This window comes from Ixodes scapularis, unplaced genomic scaffold (genome assembly GCF_016920785.2).
Source record: "Ixodes scapularis isolate PalLabHiFi unplaced genomic scaffold, ASM1692078v2 PGA_scaffold1__304_contigs__length_218370807, whole genome shotgun sequence".
NCBI lineage: Eukaryota > Metazoa > Arthropoda > Arachnida > Ixodida > Ixodidae > Ixodes > Ixodes scapularis.
This window is the reverse complement of record NW_024609846.1, coordinates 76,551,658-76,572,383: the sequence shown is the minus strand read 5'-3', so window position 1 is coordinate 76,572,383 and position 20,726 is coordinate 76,551,658. Positions and strand designations below refer to the sequence as shown.

At 45.8% G+C, this 20,726-nt stretch overlaps 3 protein-coding genes across 4 annotated transcripts in view; 1 reads left to right on the top strand and 2 right to left on the bottom strand.

Annotated features, from left to right (window-relative positions):
- The window catches only part of LOC120840187 (E3 ubiquitin-protein ligase RNF185-like), a 31,477-nt gene extending 23,085 nt beyond the window's left edge, over positions 1–8,392 (bottom strand). The window contains exon 1 of the mRNA XM_042290795.1: positions 8,149–8,392. The gene's annotated coding sequence lies outside the window, so the exon portion shown is untranslated. The remainder of the gene's footprint in view (positions 1–8,148) is intronic.
- Positions 1–20,726, top strand: part of LOC8044131 — a 93,197-nt gene that overhangs the window by 62,029 nt on the left and 10,442 nt on the right. Inside the window, exons 2-4 of one of the 2 annotated variants that reach the window (XM_042290794.1) lie at positions 13,086–13,565; positions 13,654–13,858; positions 19,561–19,840. In XM_042290794.1, coding sequence (XP_042146728.1) covers positions 13,206–13,565; positions 13,654–13,858; positions 19,561–19,840 — 845 coding nt within the window. In that variant the 5' untranslated portion in view covers positions 13,086–13,205. Of the gene's footprint in view, positions 1–12,798; positions 13,566–13,653; positions 13,859–19,560; positions 19,841–20,726 lie in introns of those variants that run through there. The other variant, XM_029988128.3, reaches the window with a different exon arrangement.
- Positions 10,803–12,801, bottom strand: LOC120840207 (glutathione S-transferase C-terminal domain-containing protein). Its single transcript, XM_040210619.2, has one exon. The coding sequence runs from the start codon at positions 12,633–12,635 to the stop codon at positions 10,860–10,862; it is 1,776 nt and encodes a 591-aa protein (XP_040066553.1). The 5' UTR covers positions 12,636–12,801; the 3' UTR covers positions 10,803–10,859.

Here is a 20,726-nt window from a genome sequence, read left to right as displayed (position 1 = left end):
AGCAGCAACGCTTGACTCGCTGCGACAACTGGATACAGAAGGAAGCAATGACAAGAAAGATGCAGGATCAAGGGAGAAGCCATTCCTCCACAAGTTCAGCCCAAAGTCAGGTGGCAAGCCCTAAGATCTGCACTGCTCGAGATGCAGAAAGAAGGGGCACATATCGCATCAGTGTCATCTTCCACCTCCAGAAGCAGGTAGTGCACTCGCAGCACCAGCCGACAGTGAAACTGTAACACCGACACACCAGAGGAATGCACACCAACTTTTGTCACCAGATTTGATTTTTTCGCGTCCCGAGTTGGATCACTGGCAGCATTCTCACTTGGAGAATGAGGAAGGCGTGTGTTGCTGGCATGGTTGTGGTGGAGTGTGCCAGCTTCATTACTGCAGCGTTTGGGTCCTGCTGCTGTCTTAATTGGTCTGTTTTGTCATTCGAACGTTGGTAGCTCATGTGGTGTGACATGTTTCCAGATTAGCGTGACTTCTGATCTACAATCACAGAGAGCGCCCACTGTTGTTGTGCCGTTAATGATGCTGTTGACGATCGGTGCGCAAGGACCTTTGGTGTACAAGCAGTTCACAGAGTAGCGGGCCTTTGGTTCCTTCATGTCCCGAGTTGGACCACTGGCAGCATTCTCACTTGGAGAACGAGGAAGGCGTGTGTTGCTGGCATGGTTGTGGTGAACTGTACCAGCTTCATTTCTGTGGCGTTGCAACGAACAAACCGTTGAACCACACTGTCCAACGGAAAATTAGGAGCCCTTCCGATTCCCTCAACGCCATAGGAATGCGTCTCAGGCGATCATGTTGTCTCATTGCCCCAGACGAAGGCTAGAGGAATTTTTCAGAGTCGTAAAATGCTTCGCATGCCTTCTATCGTTCTGCAATTTGTTGCTTTAGTGTTTTTCGACGATGCCGAGCAATTTTCTAATTGAAACCATGCCCTTAAATACAATATTAAAAAGTTAATTATGCAAAAATAATTAACAACTTAATTATCTCGGACTTTAATAATTTTCCTAAATGGGCCCCTGGCCCAGGACCAAAACGACACAATCCTTTTTTCGTTGCGATGAGTAGTTTTCACAGGAGCGATTTGGCTTGAGTTCTCTGAAACACCCTGTATGTATGTATATATATATATATACCACAGAAAGCAAAAACAATCAAATTAATTTAGGGGGCTTTTGGTGCCTCAACACGTGGAATTGTTTTTTTTCTTATCAGCGTCCTTTGGTCGTCCTACAACCTCAGAGAAAACCACAAAAAGAGACTCTGCTTCAGGAAGAGACGAGTCATCTTCAGAAAATGGTAAGCTTCCGTCCATTTTTTTTTTTTTTTTTGTCCGCTGAGAGCTTTGAATTTTTGGGCGGTGGAGGTTGTTCTATCCGCCCAGGCTTCTGGTTGCCGCTGGAGGCATGGGAAGAAAGCCCTCGACCCCAGCCGGAAGGGCCAGCTAGTGCCACTGAGTGCACCTCTGGCACCTTGGAGGGAGTGGTACCCTCCGTAGAGGGCGCAGCACTGTTCTTAGAACGTGAAGATGACAGCGAGTGTGTCACCTTCAGAGGTTCGGAAGGGGGCCCCTACGGGGAGGACAGGTCTTCCGGGGAAGTCTGTGTCTTAACGGATGCCGTAAACAGTGGGGGTCCCCACCGCACTGCCTAGGCATAAGAACCCCTTGCCTGAAAGGCAACCTGGTCTTTGGCTGCTTGGTAGCTAAGGTTATGTTTTACTTTAAAAGTCAATACTTCTTTTCCCTCTTTCCATTTTGGGCACGAGCGAAAGAAAGAAGGATGAGCTCTGCTACAGTTCACACATTTCGGTTCATTTTTGCAGATGTCCGCTACATGGTCAGTACCACCGCACTTTCCACACCTTTCTCGGTCGCGGCAGTTTCAAGAACCATGACCAAAAGGTTGGCATTGAAAACACCGCTGAGAATTTGGAATGAAAGGGTGGACTCTACAGTTCAAGTACTCTGCCTTCATGGTGAGTATCAAACGTGAGTATCAGACGTCAGGTTGGTTTTTCTTGTCCATCACGTTTTGAGGTGATCCGTCGAACAGCAACAACAGCACTCTCGTGCAGACCTTCAAGGATCTCCTCTTCACTGCATTCGAGGAGGTCATCTTCTGAGATGACACTGCAAACGGTAAGTATTTAGGGTGCAGTGGGGGGGGGTGACAGTCACCGGGTAATATCCCACGATTGTCATCTTCAAAAGCGCTGTGCTCTGCGGCTTTTTTTTACCTCAACAAAGAGGTCTCCAGCTAGCTTCTTTGCCTTATAACATTTTCCAATCACTTGTTCTAAGTGCTTCACAACGAAAAAGGGAAAAACTTTTGATAAATGCACAGTGTCACTTGTCGAGTGAACTACAAGAAATCGATGATATTTTTCTGGTTCATTTGCTTTTTCGAAAGTAAAAGGTGCAGGGTAGCCCCTTTTGAGGGGTCGCTCAGCTCGGTGGTGGGCGGTGCACCAGCCACCACCGAGCCCAACAGGAGGTAGGTAATGTGTAATAACAAGAGTGGCTTGGCTGACAGTTACGCTACCAGTGCTGCCGGAAAACTATAACCAAATGTGGATCTGGACGAGGGTATCTGTCAACACCCAAGGTTAGCCCTCGCCGCCAAAGAATGTGAAATGAGGAAGAGGAGAAGGAAAAGAAAGGTAAAGAAAGGAGAGGTGGAGAAAGGCAACTGACTAAATTCTCCTGATCGGGCCAAGCCAGGAAACCAGTCTACCAGAAGCAGGGGCCGAAGTGGTATATTGCCCCGCCCGGGGGGCTCCGAAGGGTCCAAACATACCCTGGGCTCAGCTCAACCACCAGGATCCCCTTTTCCCCGGACACGGGTTAAGTCACGCACAGCCACGCGTGGGTGGGCGAACCCACATGGCTCCGGGTTCATAGTGACACCACTCACCAAGCACGTACTAAAGTAGGTGCCCCCTGTGTGTGGGTATGGCGGCCCACGTGGCTGAGGTCCGTGGTAATGCTACTCGCCAAGCACCTATCACCTAAGTTACAGACGCCCCCTGCATGGCTCGGGGTCCGTGGAGACGCTACTCTCCAAACACCTGTTTTCACAGGTACCCCCTGCGGGGAAATTTTGGGGCAAGGTGACACTTTTTTTATCACTTGTGCTTACATAAACAATATAAAAAATACAAGCTGCGAATTCTTTCAACAATAAAATCGTTGCACTACCCATCTAAATGGGCTTGAAGGTCTTCTTAAGCTACTGTATAGACTTTCCCAGCAGCAGTCTCGAACAAAGCGATTGACAGCGCGTGTCCCTGATTTCGACAGTGTATGTCAGTGTTGCCCGACTGTGCTGAGCTGTGGCTTTTCTCATCAGTGCGCTGTGGCAGCCTGCGTAGGCACCATTTCAGATGCTGGTGGCGGTTGAATTGCTGCAATTTCTTTTTTATTTTGTGTTCTTTGGCAAACAGAATTTCTCCAAGATTTTAAGAAAGTAATCTGCTATTTCTGGGAACAAAAACAAACAAATAAAAGCTATTTTTGGCGAGTCCGTGCATGACAAAACAATTTCAACTGGAATGTTTCTTTCAATTTATGTTGTAAATTTTTTTACACCAATATACACTCAGCCGTGTCAATCCACGCAGGTCTACCCGGAAAAAACAATTTCTGTAAAAAAAAAGTTGATTTTGAAAAAATGACATATTGACATCCACATGACTTGTTACAGAAAGAATAAACAAAAAGGACGGACAAGCACGGACAAGATGTCCATCCTTGTCCATCCTTTTTGTTTATTCTTTCTGTAACAAGTCATCAAAACCAACGCCGCTCACGTTCAACTACATCCACAAACATCTAGAGAGTATTCCTAGAAAGTTTCATTAGTTTACACTGCATCGTTAATTTTTCATAGATTGTTTTTGGTCCAGCGATGCTAAAGAAAAGGTAGGGGTTGGAGCACTTTGAATGCATTTTTCTCCTATCCACTTTTCGGCATAAATTTCACATTAGGAAAGCTATCGTTTTCCTATTACACAATAGAGAATTATTTTTAGGTGCTTTTCTGGGACAGAGATTTGTGAGGAGCATGCCTGGCTGCTTACTTTTTCCACTTTAACATTCTTTCATGCTAAAAAAAACTACATTTGTAAAAAAAGCACAGACATGAAAAAAAAAAATCTTCTTATGGAGTTAGACTTATGAAAAACAATGCAATATAGCAAAAGAACTAACTGGTTATGTGCTATGGGTATTCCTATAACTATATTAAACATAAAAATCTGAAATTTTTATTTTATAACGATAGTTTTCTGAAGCGAACACACATACTTCCATATTGTAACATTTGTAACAACTTTCAGAATTGACATAGGACAATGAAATTTGGCAGGGATAGTCTTGCCCCTATAAACTTCCAATGCAGATTTGATTGAAATCAAGCAAGCGGTATAGAAGTTGACTTTCCTGTGTAGTGCCCCCCCTTAACTATCAAAAATATTTGATCACAGAGGATAGCCAAACTGCATGGGTATTCCCTATTCACAACATAAAATTCAGCGAGTATCACCAATCGAACAATATATAGTGTACATACTCCACGGTGCCGCAGTATTTGAACGGGATTTGAGCAAGGTCTCAAGTAACACAGCATATCCAATATTCAGTGTCGACGATAGTCACGCCACGACGATCGGGCGTAATATGGAATCTTTTGAGGCATGTTTTGAAGATACCTCCTTCTTTGCACAGCACCAAAGCAAATGAACGAACGTGTCTTTTTCAACCCCATACCCGGGCCTGACCTATCAGCTATTTTTCCAAAGACCCAGAATATAGCCGGGAAGGCTTTTCGGAGATTATCTCGACAGAAATAATCCAGAAAAAATGTTGTACGGCCCGCGTCGCAGGCTGCTTAACATTCGCTCTCTTCGCTCATTTCCTGCGAAGGCCGAGCAGGCTACAAGCTCAGGTATTCCCTGGTTCTCACAGTGGAAGGTAACACAAAAAAGGTAAGCATCCTGAACAGGCAAATAATGTAAAAACTTTCAAGAAAACACGGCAAACTCAGAATGCAAAATGCAGGTGCGGAGCCGCACTGACCGGGTTTCCACAGCTCAGGCGGGTGACAGAAATTTCTGGCTAATAGGGGTCGCTCAAGTCACAAAATGGCGGTGGCCACAGAGCTCTTTTTGCAAGGGTCTATACAAACATGTTAAAGCTGCAATGCTAAAAATATTTTTAAAGAACACAGCAGATTGTAACCAATTTAGAAATTTACACGCCACAGAAAATGCAAGGTGATGTCCCAATGAGACAATTGTAAGCAGAAGGAAAAGACTGTCCAGTTAACCACCACCAGCCTGCTTTTCATGGTCCATTTAAACTACTGTATACAAAAAAAAAAAAAAAAAATGTTTACTTTAATAGCACGAGTCTTTATTTGCGACCAGTTTTCTACACACAGGAACAGATATGCTAGCACCAGAACAGCACAGACCATTCCACTGAGAAGAAGGAAATGGTATGTCCACACTTTCTGCTTTTGCAACCGTACCGCTACGGTGCTGTTCCGCACCGTATGTGATAAAACCCGCAGATGGCAGGTGCAAGCGTGACATTGTGAAGGAAGGGAGTTGTACAGGCCGTTACTGTGAAAGCGGATGCAGCAATAATTTTTGTTTGAAAACATAAAATGGACATCTCTGACCCAGCAAGGAATTATAGGAGCATGAACAGAAGATTGGCATAACAGAATCTGTTTTAAGCCATTCCTCTCTATGGTAGCTTTCTCAGCATGTTTGTTCTAATAAAATTGTGTCAGGCTGCAAGCATCAACCTGGCAAAACAATAGCTTGGCTACAGGTGCGGCAAATGCCTGATTCTACGACAATGCTGAAACTTCTATACTCGTCTTTACCTCAAGAACTGTACTTTAAAAAGGTCCGGCTCGTCGGGAGCATTACTAATTTCACCCTTTATGTAGAAAAACGAGATATATGTAGGTGCTTTTTAGATTAGTCGATATATGTTATCTTATCAAGACGTCCACATTTCAAAACGCCAAAAGCATTGCTTTCTTGGATAACCAAATCTTGTAAAAATTACTTTGCGCGGCATATGAACAATTAGCAAAACTTTGTTTTCCTGAGGTGAAAACGAGTACACAGCAAATCTCAAGTAAACAAAAAACACACAAAAAAAGGATCTTGCTTTTGTGAAGGTACGCCTAGCGCCTGCTTCAACAAAACATATTGAACCTTATAGCCCATAGGCAGGTATTCATGGCCGCATGTGATGTCACTCTACTAATGCTGGAGGCCGTTTCTACTTTTTCTTTCTGAAGAAAACAAATTTTATGGTGTGAAAGGTATACACATACCCAACAACAAGACCATAGAAGCTACCCACAACTCAGCAGCAAGACCAACACAATAGTACTACACCAGACAGATCTTGGAAGGTTTTCATAGCTTTCATAGATTTCATAGAAGGTTTCGTAGCGGACACCCTAATAAAAAAAGTTTAAAGGTACACGGAGGCAGCCCCGTGAAAGAGCAGCAGTGAGGCCGGTGGTAATCCCCTATGTACACTCACTAACCCACAATCTTAAAAAGGTTGCTGATAGGTACGATGTGCCTATTGTGTTCTTCGCACCAAACAAACTATCGAGACTGTGTCGCAGAATCAACAATCCCCGTGAGCCCGCAGATCCTTGCAATACGAAGCACCGCAACAGGTACACGGAATGTGCCACGGGCGCCATATACGAAATCCCCATGTCATGCGGATCATCGTACATTGGCCAAACGGGCAGATGCTTTAATGATCGCGCCCGCGAACATGATGCGGCTACACGGGCTACCCCGTCGGGACACCTCGCCACGCACTGCAGCCGTTGCTCCTGCACACCGTCATTTAGTGACACAAGGTTTTTGGCCAGATACGCCGATCGGATATCGAGGGAGCTGCACGAGGCCTTCGAAATAAAAGAAAAAGGCAAGGACTGCATTAGTGACACGTCTGTGTCACTATCGGCAAAAGAGCACACTTTTTTACGAAGGGGGCTACACCGGACGTAGTATGACTGTGTTGTTTGCCATGAGTATATAAGAGAGTGGTTTTTTCATAAACGCTAGTTGCGAGTGCGCCTTGTTCACGTCTCCTTTCTTGTATCTTGTCCTTATGTATTTTCGGCGCCCTGAAAGTTTTCATAGCTGCACTGTTCAACACAATGCAAGTGGCCACTGGGCTTGCTGAGGTGCCGATATATCTTCAGCTGACCTTACACTCACAGATAGTGTAGTGGAGTATCCATGTAAGTGAGCGAGATTAGATATCCAAGAGGCAAATGTAATTCACACTGCACGTTCCGTTGGCAAAACGGTATCTTTCGTTGTTTTTTTCTGTTCCTTTTGTTATTGTTTTAAAGACATTTGACATTTGGTGGCATGTGTGCTGCTTCAGATAAAAAAAGGATAAAAAAAATCCTACCATACAAAAATGTCATGCAAGAGCCTCCAGCCAACTCAAAAGCCGAGATACGTTCACGAACTAAGAGAATACGCCCCGAAAATATTAACGCCGTCTCCAGCTGTAACACGTTAGCCATTTCCAGCGCAACCAAGAAAATAATCATCTCGCAGATGCGTCACTCGACACAAACCCAGCACTTCCAATCAGCTAATCAAATCTAACACTGACAAACGCGACCTCCGCCAGTCGACAATCTCCGCTGTAAAACAGTCGAAACCTGAAGGGAATAGTGGTCAAATCGAGATTGCTGCAAGATGCGTTTAATCAATACTCGATGAAGACGCTATTTGTTCCCTTCTGCTTTCTTGCTCGCTCCCAGGGACCCACGATCAAAGCTGTTTATAAGCTACCAAAAAAAAGTGAAAAGTAGGCGGCGTCGAAAGTTCAACTCGTTCGCTAGCCGTCGGTGTTCAAGGTCGTTCACTACGGCATATTTTTTGCTGCCGATCGCAGCACGGCGGGGAGGCTGGCACCGCTGAACCGTGCTTCGGACGAAGAGTCCGAACTTTAACAGAGCGACAACTTTTATCGAGGTGCTTGACCCTACGGCGCCGCCACAGAGCTTAGCGCGCTTGGGAAATCGACGGCAGCCTACGTGTGACCAGCAGCGCTGGCTCGCTCACCTGATTTGTTGGACTGCTTTCACTTCGGTAGCAATGGTGCCGGCGGTTCGAATTTCACACAGGGCTTGCGCTTCACTTGACTTGGGGTGAAGGGGGGCAACGCCGAGATGTCGTCATGTTGCCTGGCGTCGGACTACGTGTCACTTCGGCAACCGTTTGGGGACAAAATTAAAATTGGAGAGATTTGCTTCGCGATCTTCGTCAACAAACCATCGGAGAGGCAAGTGACGTCGCCAACGTCGCTCTCACTATCGTAACTTCCGGGAAAACCCGAAACGTGAGCAAACCCAGGGAAACCAGGGAAACGTCCTCGATTAATAGATTATAATATTGAGACGTAAGCCGCATGCATTGGCCGTATGGTTTGAATTATCATTATAAAAACGTAAGATAGATTAAGTTATATTTCAGGAATTATACGACGCAACACGACGTGTACTTATTATGGTTCTTGTAGCAGCCGACAAGCGTCGTCTGCACCACGACCTACTCTGGTCTGGGTTACGTAACGATTAATCGAATAACCGCTTGACTATGGACATGACCACTGCTTCATTTGCATTTTCATGTCATACAACGCCTACACACACACACACATTTTCATTGTGTTGTTCTGTGCAGGTCCTTCAAACCACGGGTTGTACGGAATTTCGATTGCTGACCCACAAACCGTTTCACAATTTATTACAAGTGCAACGCTCAGGGGGGTGTCGGGGTGTCGCGGCCAGTCGCGGCCAGTCGCCGCGAGCCCCAAAAAGGGTTGGTGCAGGGGGATAGGGATGGGGGTGGGGGTGTCGCAAGGAGGTTAGAAGGAGGGGACACGTTGCAATATTGGTGAAGCCTAGTCATCAAAAATTTAAACGATATTGTGCCCAACGTGACCGCAGATCTTTCTGGCGATTGGTGCGCGTGACATGTCACAAGCGAGATGGATGGTTTATTGTAGGATTCCTTGCAGGCTTGCCTGCGCTCCGTCGGTAGGTTTTTATCAGACCGAAGGCTAGATACGGTCACGTGATGTGGTCATGTTGGGCTCGATGTTGTTACGAAGCAAAACAGTAACAAACAAAAAGGTTGGGTGCAAACCTGCCGGTCTCGAAGGATGGCACAACACACAAGGTCTCAACCACTGCTGAATTTATTCGACAGAAGGTTGAGGTTTAATAGGTTTTAAGTACCACCTAATCAGGGATGGCCAAAATATACATGCAAATATGTATCGAAATACAAATACAAAATACTTCGCCAAAAATGTATTTAATTACAAATCTAATTACATTTCCAAAAAAAGCATTTAAGTACAAGATACAAATACAACCAAATGTATTTGGTCTCCTCCAAATACTTTTCCAAATACATTCCTCGAAATTTGCGTCAGCGACTTCAGGGTACCTGCAACAGGTTTCTGGGTATTTCATTTTAATTTTGCATCGCACACTTGGGAGTCAGTGTGCGAGGCTCTAGTAACATAATAGAAATATAATCACAAAAAAATGTAATCAGCTTGGACGTAATAGGTGAAAAAAGTACAGAGCTTCAAGCAGCTTTTTTTGTCGATTACATTTTGGTATAGACCAACAAAGTACCGAGACGACCAAGACGTGCAGCACTAACTAGAGAATTTTTTTATCGTTGCAACTCACACCAGTTACGAAAATCTGGATGACCGCGCATTTAGAATGTTCCAGGCAAAAATATGGATGGAAATCAGGCTGCAAAGCGTCACAAGTTGTCACAGGCAGTTATTTAGCCAGTCTGCCTGTGAACGTCAATTTCGTCACTATTCTTGCTCTGGACTAGCACCGTAATCACAAAGTCACTAAACGCTTGTACTTGATTGAGAGACACTGTATTCGGTGCAGAACATAGTTTTCTTCCTGCTCTGGACAGTGACACTAAATTTGAGGGATGTATTTTCGCCCACAAAATTTTATTTATTACAATTGCATTTGAAATACCCACGTTTTAGCATTTAAATACACATGTCAAATACATTACCCAATTTGTAATGAAATACAAATGCAAAATACACGAAGTATTTGAAATACTGCCCATCCCTGCACCCAACAATCTAAAAGAAAGGAGAAGGAAAAACAGATACAATCTTTCCTTTCATCCGTAATTAAAATTAACCCCACACCTTTTTTTTTTAGTTGGTTTGAATTATTTTTAGTTCACACTCAATATGAGTGGATTCTGTGGTAGTTAAATTCGGCTGTTTCAGGCCTCTTTCCTTCTTCCTGTCATTTTTTCTGTCGTTACTGCAGTCTCAGAAAATCCTACAAAGGTGAACTTACACCAGCTCACTTGCGCCCTCATATTTTGTTTGTTATGCATTTGTGGAGAGATCTCTGTTGTTTCTTTTTTTATTTTGGTTTAGGGGGGAAGCGTTGAACCAGGCACGGTAGCCAGAATTTTGTTTCGGGGGGGGGGGGGGGGGGGGCGCCAATGACAAAATGCTGTATGAGGGGGAGGAGGGAGAGGAGGTCCCAATAAAACGGAAGATTTCGGGGGGGGGGGGGCCCGGGCCCCATGGGAATCCCCCCTGGCTACGTGCCTGCGTTGAACCTTATATAAACCTCAGCCTTCTGTAAAATAAATTCAGCTGTGGTTGAAACATTGTGCATTGTGTCGTCCTCCATTTAGTATATATATTTTTTTTTTCTTTCTTGTTTGGGGGTTTTATTTTAAAAGCTAATGTGCATAATAATTTATTTTGCCTTATCCCACGTTCCCAAAAGCACTAGGCCCTTGGGCGAGCAGTCTGCGGGGCACATTCGAGTCAAAACGACACTGTACCCAAACTCCTCCGCACTTGAAGCTCTGTCCCTGTCCACAAGTCCCATGCAATGGTGACCCTGCTGACAGGTCGGAGTGTCCCGCTCCGTCCTGTCCGCATAGTGACATAGCAAAACGTAGTCCTCCTCGCTCATTCCAGCCTCCCTGAAGACCCTACTCAGGGGATAGCTGACCTCGGCCATTCCTTTCATAGCCCCGTAGCAACAAGGACAGGAAACGAATGCTGCTCTCCTCTGGATACACTTGCGCAAAACCAGGTCAGTCGCCACACCACAGGCGTGGAGCGAGACTCCAACGTCGAAGTCCCCGACGTAGTAGTCCATGTTACACTGGTACAAGGTGACGTTGCACAAACCCAACGCCAAGATCCTGTCCCGAGCGCGTCGCATGGATTCTTCCTTGTTTTCGATCATCACCACCCTGCAGTCGGGTCGCAGGTAGGCGATCACGATTCCTACGTGCCCGCCACCCGAGCAGAAGTCTACGACTGTGCAGCCGTCGAAAGTCCGCCGCAACGCGAGCACCACTAGGTTTTCGATCTGCTGACACTTGCGGCTCGCCCTGTCGCTGGGAAGCCCACCACCCGACGGATGTACCAGGCTCGGGTAGGTGTGCCAGGGCAGCGGCAAAGAGTCCGACCCAGGGTTGGGCTGCAGGTTCGGAACGACCCCGGCCTTTTCAAGACGCTGCACGATGTGAGCCGGATCCTTGTGACGAATCCGGGGTCTGGTGCGGTCCGGGTGCGTCGAGTAGAGACTGTCGCGAGGCAGTTCTGCCTCTTCGATCGCCATCCGCTGCTTCTGCTGAACCGAGCTTAGCGGCGCCAGGCCCAAAGCGTCCAAAGCTCGCTTAGAGCGCTCGTCCGCCGCGACGCGCTCGTACCATTTCACCGTAAGCGGAAGTGCGGAGACGAGTTCGTCGTGGCTAACTCTGGATCGGAGTTCCGTCAGGCAAATGTGAACGCAGGGAAAGAGGATCACGTCTGCCAGCGTGCGGTCAAATCCCTCGACGTATCGATGTTCCAATTCCGGAAGAGTCTTCGGGTTTGGACACTTGTTGGAGTCCGGTGACAAAGCCGCCCTGCGTGCATCCTTGAGCACTTGCTGTTGTCTTCGACGGATGTTGTGAGTCTTTACGGGCTGTCGCAGATGGGCTTCGAGAAGCAGCAATTCCTCGGGGAGCTGAACACGGGGCTCCTCCAGTACTTTCAAATCCCGAAGTTTGAACACGGCTGTGTATATATCGATCTCGCAGAAGTTCGTCCAGAGAGATGACTCCGAGCAGGCGGCCAAGGAGCCGCCTCTAAATCCTAGCAGAGCTTTGCAGAAAGGATCCGCAGTGCGAGTGACGCGGTGGGACAGTGCCCACCGCAGTACGCCGGCGAGCCCTCCGATGCAAGTTATCTTATCTGCTAAGTACACGGCGGGCGGCTTACAATCTGAAAGGGGCTTAGGAATGACTTCTTTGTCCATTACGGTGCAGTTAAGTTTTTGCAGGATGTCGTATGGCACCGTGAACGAACGCTGCTTGTCGTGTTGAGATTGAGCCGCGTCGACAAGAACCACTTGGATGTCGTCGATGCCGCAGATCGAAAACGAGTATAAGACAATTAACGTGCATAATGGCACTTCGAGAAAGTCCGCGTCACTGTCCGAAGCACTGAGCACGAGGAGCTGGTTTCTCTTCATGATGAACGCTGTTGAGCTTACATCAACGGCAGAAACGCGCTTTTTCGTGAGGAATTTGACAACGCAGGACACGCAGGCGCACCATGCGCAGGGGCGCGGACATCTTGTTTGCAGTGTGGCCAGAGGAGTCACGTCAACCTCCGCTCCGGACCTACCTCGTTCCGGACCTTCCGGACGTTCCGGACACAGAGCAGAGGGGGTAAAGGTGGTAAACGCGAAGACTGAAAACTCTCAGCAATATAACAGTGATAATTTAACGTTGTAAACCAAATTCTGAGCTATTCTAACGCTTATAAAAAAGCAATATAGTCATTTTGGAAATTGGTGGTTGCGCGGTTTCGTATTCCTCAACCGCGCCGTTGTCGGTCGTCGGATCCACAGGTCCACAGTAGGGAGGCTGTAGTGGTCCACAGGGTCCACAGCATCCACAGTTGTCCACAGTGTCCACAGGTCGGATCTGTGGCAGCCTGTGCAGCCTGTGGTCGGACCAGCACGAGCGCTTTGCCGCTTTCGTCCTTTTGTTTTCTGTTGTGTCGATCTCGACTTCGAACGCCGCCGCGGATATCGGCAATGCCGACCGGGTGCTCTGTTCTCCTGTGTCCTAACCGGAGTCCAAACAGTCCTCTTGTCCGTGCTAAAAACCTCCTGTTCCATCGCTTACCGCGCGAGGAACCTCTCAGGAGTGAGTGGTGTCGAAGGATTAGTAGAGAGGACCCCGGACAGGGAGAGCTGCGTGTGTGCTCTGACCACTTCGACGGTGACCGCGACTACCGTCGTCTGCTAGGTGTTCTTCGCGATGCCGGGCAGTCCAGGAAGAAAGTGCACCTGAAGCCAGACGCAGTTCCTTGGCTCCGACTGCCCCCCACTGCGAAGCGCCTCTCCCCTGCCAAGGACCCAACCGTCCCAACGTCGAAGAGCCGAAGAACTGCGGTAAGTGTCGCACGTTCGTGAACGGTACTTGGCCGCGTGAACCTTTCAAAATTTACAAACTTTTCCTTTTTTTCTTTTTTCTTTGCAGAACGATGAGCCGGTTGAGATGGGTTGCTTCGAGGAGAGTACACCTTGCGTGTACAGCTGCCATTGCCGTCACCGACCGGCGACACGCGACACGGCGATTCAGGCCGACCCGCACGAAAATCCGGCACCCGCACGGACTCGGAGACCGTCTGGCATGAAGGACAGTTCTGTGGGAACGGACCCGTGGCTGGGAAAGCAGTCTGTCGGTAGGCATGAAAAAGAGCTAGCCGCCTGTATTCGCGTGCTTGACGTGATATCGCAGGATAAACTGTAGGAAGTGTCTTCAGTAGGGTGTCGAACCGGAACCGAACCGAAAACCGGAACCGTACCGTTATTTTTAGCCGAACCGAAATATTTGCCGCCATCTTGGAACTGAACCGGAACCGAACCGCAAAAAAAAAAAAATAACGGTAACCGATTCAAAACGGTTCAAGATAATAAAAGGAATATATGGGAATAAAAAAACTGGCAGCTGTATTTCTATATTGATCAAATCGTCATATACAGAATTGGAATGTATGATAAATTGTGGGTTTTCGTGGTGCTTTTGTATTGGCACTATGATTAAACATGTGTCACATTGTCACGTGACGTCGTGGTGTAAATACATGCTGTCAAGTAATGTCACGTGACCCCGTGCTGTCATGTGACTCACTGCATCAAATCGATTTAGTTTGAGAAAGTCACTAGATGAGTTAACCTTGTTGACAGCGTGACCTAACATGACATCACGATTTTGCACCGAGAGTCACATGACACCGTGACGTAAGCGATTTCCATCGAGTCGAGTGCTCGGGTTCATGACAATCAGCATCATCAAACATTCGGGTAACGGCTCTTGTTCAATTAAAGATGATATTAGCCCCACACCAACAATATCTCAAGCTCAGCCCATGCTCTATGCTTTTTAACTCCAGCGCATGACTATGATGGACACTGACGGTATATAATTAGCGTCAGATCACGTGGCCGCTTGTTCAAATTGCGAGTTGAGGAGGGGATTGACAGCTCTCTCTTTCCTTTATTTTTTCTGCATTTGCTATTGTGCAGAGGGGAAATCTAATGGATGTTTTCGCAACCTATCAAAGTCAGCGGTTACTTCCTAAAAGTATTTACTGAAAGTACAAAAAAAATGTTGCACGACCTATTTTGCTTCATTGAGGCACCCAAACATTTTTTAGTTGTTGCTTCACTGCATCCGAAAGAAGTCCCCGAGAATAGAAGTATTGAAATGACTAAATGTGACTTGTTAATATGACGTTGCATAGAACTACATGTGTGTACAAAAGAAATACTTGAAGAAAAAAAAAAAAAAAAAGATCCTAGTGGCTTTAGAGGGACAGCCGAACGTTGGCAGTCGTTCTCAAGTTATTGCCCAAGTTTCGACCACAGGGCGATGCAACAATTTTTGTACTTTGCACAAATACTGCTTAAAACAGATCTCTGACGTTAGCGACCTATGAAACACGCTTTTGTTTTTCACCCCATGCAATAGAAGTTCCAGAAAAAAATTAAAGAAAAACGAGCACCATTCACCCCCTTAACTCGCAGCCAGAACAAGCGGCCACGTGACCTGGAGCTGATTATATGCCGCCAATGTTGATCATGGCAAAGCGCAGAACACGCGCTGAGTTCCAGGCATTGTTATGGCTTGGGCTATTGTCGTTGCAGCGATTGGACACGGGCCACTACCCGAATGCATGTCGAGGCATCGATTGTCACGAACCCAGTCTGCGTCCACTGTGTGAGCAGCATTTGAATATCGTCAAAACTGGGATCGCAAAGCTCGATGACACATTCCCGGGGATCGTACTGTTGCCATTGTCCCCACAGCTCCGTCATCAAATTTCACGAAAAAGCAAAAGGTGGCTTTGGAAGGAGAGAGTGAAAGGAAAGCTCCGCTTTCATCCTTTTAATTCTGCCGCAACGAAAACACTTCTTGGCCAGCAATGTTCCGTTCGAGTATTCTTGTGTCCCACTAGTGCCAGGAAGCTGTCGTAAAGTAAGAAATATTCCTACTGAATGTCGTTGCACAGCCCTTTTAAAGGAACCATAAAAAGAGTTTTATACATTCACTAAATACTACTTAGAATCACTCCTTAACGTTAATAACTGAATAAACTTGGCTTTGCTCTTCTTTCTAGGCAATGGCAGTCACCAAAAAATTAGAGAAATATGAGCGTCGTTCATCCCCTCAACTCAGATTCAGAAACGGCCACGTGGCCTGACACCTATGCCGCCAACGTTAATTATACTCCCGCGCTGGGGTTGGAAATGAAGAAAACGTGTGCTGAGCTCCGGGCATTATTACCGCTCATTCACACTGAAAGCGGATCCGCGTTCGCAAAGCGGTTGCGAACGCGGTTGTATAAGGATCCAGTACAATCGCGCGCACACTCGATGACATCAAGTGTGCATGCAATTGTAGTGGATCTTTATACAATCGCGTTCGCAAAGCGGTTGCGAACGCGGATCTGCTTCCAGTGTGAATGAGCGGTTAGAGTTCGGCAATTCTCGTCACCGCAGTGGTTGGACGCGAGCCACCACCCAAGTGTCTGCTGAGGCATTGATTGTTACGAGCCGATGTGCAGTGGCTCACGCAGTTCTCGTGTCCAATACATGAGCCGCGCTCGACTGTAGTCACGCAGGTAGTTTTGATCCCACAATTACAACATCAATCCTTGCGAAGGCAAGACTAAAAGAAATAGCCTCATTTTATCCTCGCAATTTTACCGCGACATAGAAGCTTATGAATCAGTGGCGGCCTGTGCGAGTATAGTACTTGGGCCAGACTAGGACCAGTACGCCTCTGAAAATTCATGAACATAACCCCATATCGTTTTATGACCCCTTTAAACTTCAAGGGGTTTTAAAAATATACTGTGTTGTACAGGTTCCTCTTCCCCGTATCTTCGGCACAGACCGAAACGTGTAGTCCTAGAAACTACTTTGTTTGCAAAAACACTCTTGCCAAAAAGCATGTTTTTGTCGTGCCAGAGCTCGCGCAGTTCCTCAGGACAATGCACTAATAATAATAATATGTGCCTTTTAAATACTTGGCTTTCACTGAGCTTGAACCTCGTGCAGCTTGCATTTTGCACCATTGGATTTCATTTTCTCAGGAAGAAGAAATCACAATCACCACCAGCATATAATGTGATGACGTCACATGCATACCATGTTAAACATTTCAGCTTTCTGGTGAAATTCGATGTTGGCAACACCAGCAATAGATGTCCTAATTGTAAAGTTGTGCAGTATTTATAGCAGTCTCGCGGTGATATACGGCAGCCTAGAGAAATGTTAGAGCGCATGATTATTGAAGCATAGCGTTGTAAATTGAGGGCCCAAAACAAGTGCAGGTAAAACCAAATATAACATTAGCCTCCCGAGGCAGTATTTCGCGATGTTTCAAGCTCATGCAAGTTGATGAAATGTGATTTATATTCAGATTTTAAAACTATTTGTCTGTCTCTCGCGCTATTTATGTAAAATTAGGAATTTCATTGCATGAATCTTTATGCATCTCTTTTTGCAGTGAGGCGTTCTGTAAGGGATTATTTAGAAAAATACCATTAATTATCTCTTTCTTTTTGCACATTTCGTGTATTTGCCTTCCGATCTATCATATGAGCACAGAGTCCTTTTTGGCATACCCTGCAACCCAATGTTTCACACCGCCAATCAGCGAACAAAAAACATGTTTACGCAGACTCAACAGCTCGCGTAGTTTCGAGTATCGTCCTTTTGTGTCGTCTTAAGCGGTAATGTGAACTTTATAAAGTAAAATTTATTGATCACTATAAAAGTATATTTACTTATTATCTGAAGCTTTGACAACGTAAATTAAGGGCCGACCACGACAATTTAACTTTTTATACTGCGACACGAAGTTGTACCAATCATGGCAGGCGCGTAGCCTGGGGGGTGTTCAGGTGTCAGAGCACCCCTCGAAATTTTGATTTATGTATTATATATATATATATTTCTTTTTTTTTTAATGGTGTGTGCGTTTGCACCAGCACCTTGAAACACCCCACGAAAATATTTTCTGGCTACGCCACTGAATCACGGGTATTTTATGCGACCTACCACCCTTTGCGACAACATTTTATACCGTGTAAATAGATTAGCTTGAACTTTAGAATTTTACTTTAACACAAAGAAAGGACAGGAAACGACGGTATATATAGTTCTAAATTTCAAGCTGATCTATTTACGGGTATGTAACAACAAGCTCAACTCTTTACTGTTGTACTTAAATATTTTGATTCAGGTAAAATATATGTCACTGGTAAACAAAGGGATGTTGAGTCGTATGAACACGACGTTATGTACGTTCATGTAAATTTTCTTCTATACCCGTTTTCACCTCAAAAACCGAAGTAAAAAAAGTCCGGCTCCTGGCAGAGCATTACTAATTTTCCCTTTTACGAGGAGAATTAATATATATGTAGGTGCATTTTAGATTAGATATATGTTATCTAATCAAGACGTATACGTTTCAAACGCCAAAGGGATCGCTTCTTCCTCCGACAACCAAATCTTGTAAGAACTACTTCGCACGGCGTAGGAGCAATGCGCAAAACATCCTTTTTTCTTGAGGTGAAAACGAGTATAGTGTTTTATCAAAATTAAGTAACTGATTTTCATATCTTTTGTACCTGAAAACAAAAGTGAATTGCACGGACAATGGAAGAAACAATATAGTTAATCGTCTCATGGCATAGTGTCTATTGCCAGAACAATGTAAAAAATATATTCTCAATCTAGCTGCTGAACCAGTTCGAACCGTTATTTTTTGCTCCCCGGAACTGAACCGAAACCAAGCCGATAAAAATTTCGGTTCGACACTCTGGTTTTCAGCGCTCCTGCACGGCGCTCAGGTGTCGTCCAACGGCACTCCACGCGAATATTGACAATATCTTGCAAATGTGCTTCTTTTTTTTTTTTTTTGCGTTTGCATGGTGTTTTTGCTTTTTGATGTGTCTTTGTTTTGTTGCCATTGAATATTCTTATGCTTCTAGCTCAGAAAATTTTGATTTCCTTCTTGCTATGCAGAACGTAACACTAGTCCACGCCACAATGTCTGCTGCCCCCCGAACCTTTGGACGGAGTTCGAACAGCACATGAAGTGCCTTCGGATGACACTTGAACACTCTTGACGGCACTCTAGCAGCAGCATAAATTCCACACAAATTTAGTACTATACTATTTCTTAATTCAATTGGGCCATGAGGGTTTTAATCTTATTCCTTCTTGTCATTAGGCCAGATAAATCGTATAAACATGCTGCTTTTTGTTGTAGGTATTAGAAAATAATAATAATCTTTATTAGCAAAGGTTGGGGTACACTAGGTGGCTCACAAAGCTAGACAGAGCCTGTACTTATGAGCGTCTGCTAGCCCGCCAGCCAGAGCAATAGAATGAAAGTCAAAACAACGGAGAGGCAGGTAACACTGCCTAGACACAAAGTCCCAGTGCCGGACCCCAGCACCGCTCAGGACGGGAAAGCGGAATTTTATTTCTGGATCGATTACCATGCCAGCGCGCGACTGAAACACTTCCAGCCAAGCACCGGGAAAATACCCTCACCAGGCCCGCACTACACACCACCCAACTCCAGCTGACACGGGGGGCCGGAGTCCAGGGCCCTGTATCCAGGCAGCGTTGTGGAAGGCGTATGTTACCTTGAAAGCTAACGGGAAAGTCAGTGTGCATGCACAGCCCTGGTTGACCTTCACCTTCTTTGACTTTCCATTGTATTTCACCCTTCAGGTCTAGGTTGTCATTCATTTCATTATAGAACAAGAAAAAAATGTTTCTGCCAGACTGCCATTTTCTGGAGGCTTGTACTAGTCAAACAGGATGAAGAGTCGAATAAGTAAACCTCTTTCTGGCCCTTTAGGCACGCAGGCGAATTCCCTCGTGAAAGTTCTCGCCACCCGGTGCGTCCAGACCGAGGACTCGGAGACACCTGACAGTAGCAGCACCACCGTCGGCAGCAATAGCACAACCACTGCTGCCACCTTTGCCTCTACCACCACTACCTCTGCAGTGCCACTGCAAAAGCCGGGCCTGGCATGTGCCATGAACCCTGTCCTAAGTGATTCGGATGAGGAGGAGGAAGACGAGGATGACAACGACGACCCTCTGTGGGAGCCACCCACCAAAAGAGGCTTTGTCAAGTAAGAATGGTTTTCTCTTGGGATGAGACAGGCTAAATATGAACGAACATGTACAGCTGGCACCAATATGCGCTGGCGCATGTCTTGTGCTATCCGAATTGAACAAAGTGCCCCATGGGCTGTTTCTGGCATGCTGGGTTACAGAACCAAATGCCACAATGCAGCAGTAAGGAATGTGGCAGTTTACACCCAGCACTCCCAGCGTTGCCTCTCCGGCTTGAACGCCCTTGTTCCAGCTTGTACAACTGCTCAATTTGCAAATATTGCAGATCAAAAGCAGGCCATAGCAAGAAAAATGAAAAGTGTGCCACACGACTGTGGTGGATTGGCAATTGATCGCAAATCTTTTGGGTCATACGTTTCACAGCACAGAATTTGTTTTTCTCTTCAAGAACAGGTAGGAATAGTTACCAGCACTTTGCAATGGTTTTACATGATAACAAACATACGAAAAGACGCCATCAAATTGTGACCACGACTTATCCTATGTAAGTATTAGTCCGAATTTTAACACACCATACGTAACTAAATAAACAAATAACTAAACCTTTTTCCAAAATCTTTTTGGAAGTTTGTGATATGTAAGGTTGACCTTGGACAGGATGTTTCTGAAATTGTACTATAGTAAACGGTTCAGAAAATGAACGAGGCAATATTGCTCCTTTTGTTCTTGCAAGCCAAACACAGAAGCGACTGTTTATCAGTGAACACTCGAAACTTTTCCAGAAGTGCCGCCACTGTGCGCGGAGAGCCAGACTGCAGGGAACGAAAGTTCCTCGTGTTTGAGAGATGCCTGCGGCAGTTGTTTGCAATCTGCCAGAATCTCAAATTAAATCAAATGGTTTATTTTTACATTAAAAAAAAAAACTGGGGGAGGCCAAAGAAA

What these genes read in the sequence shown, in the direction of transcription:
- LOC120840207 (XM_040210619.2), bottom strand. Translation starts at nt 12,635, where the DNA reads ATGAAGAGAAACCAGCTCCTCGTGCTCAGTGCTTCGGACAGTGACGCG.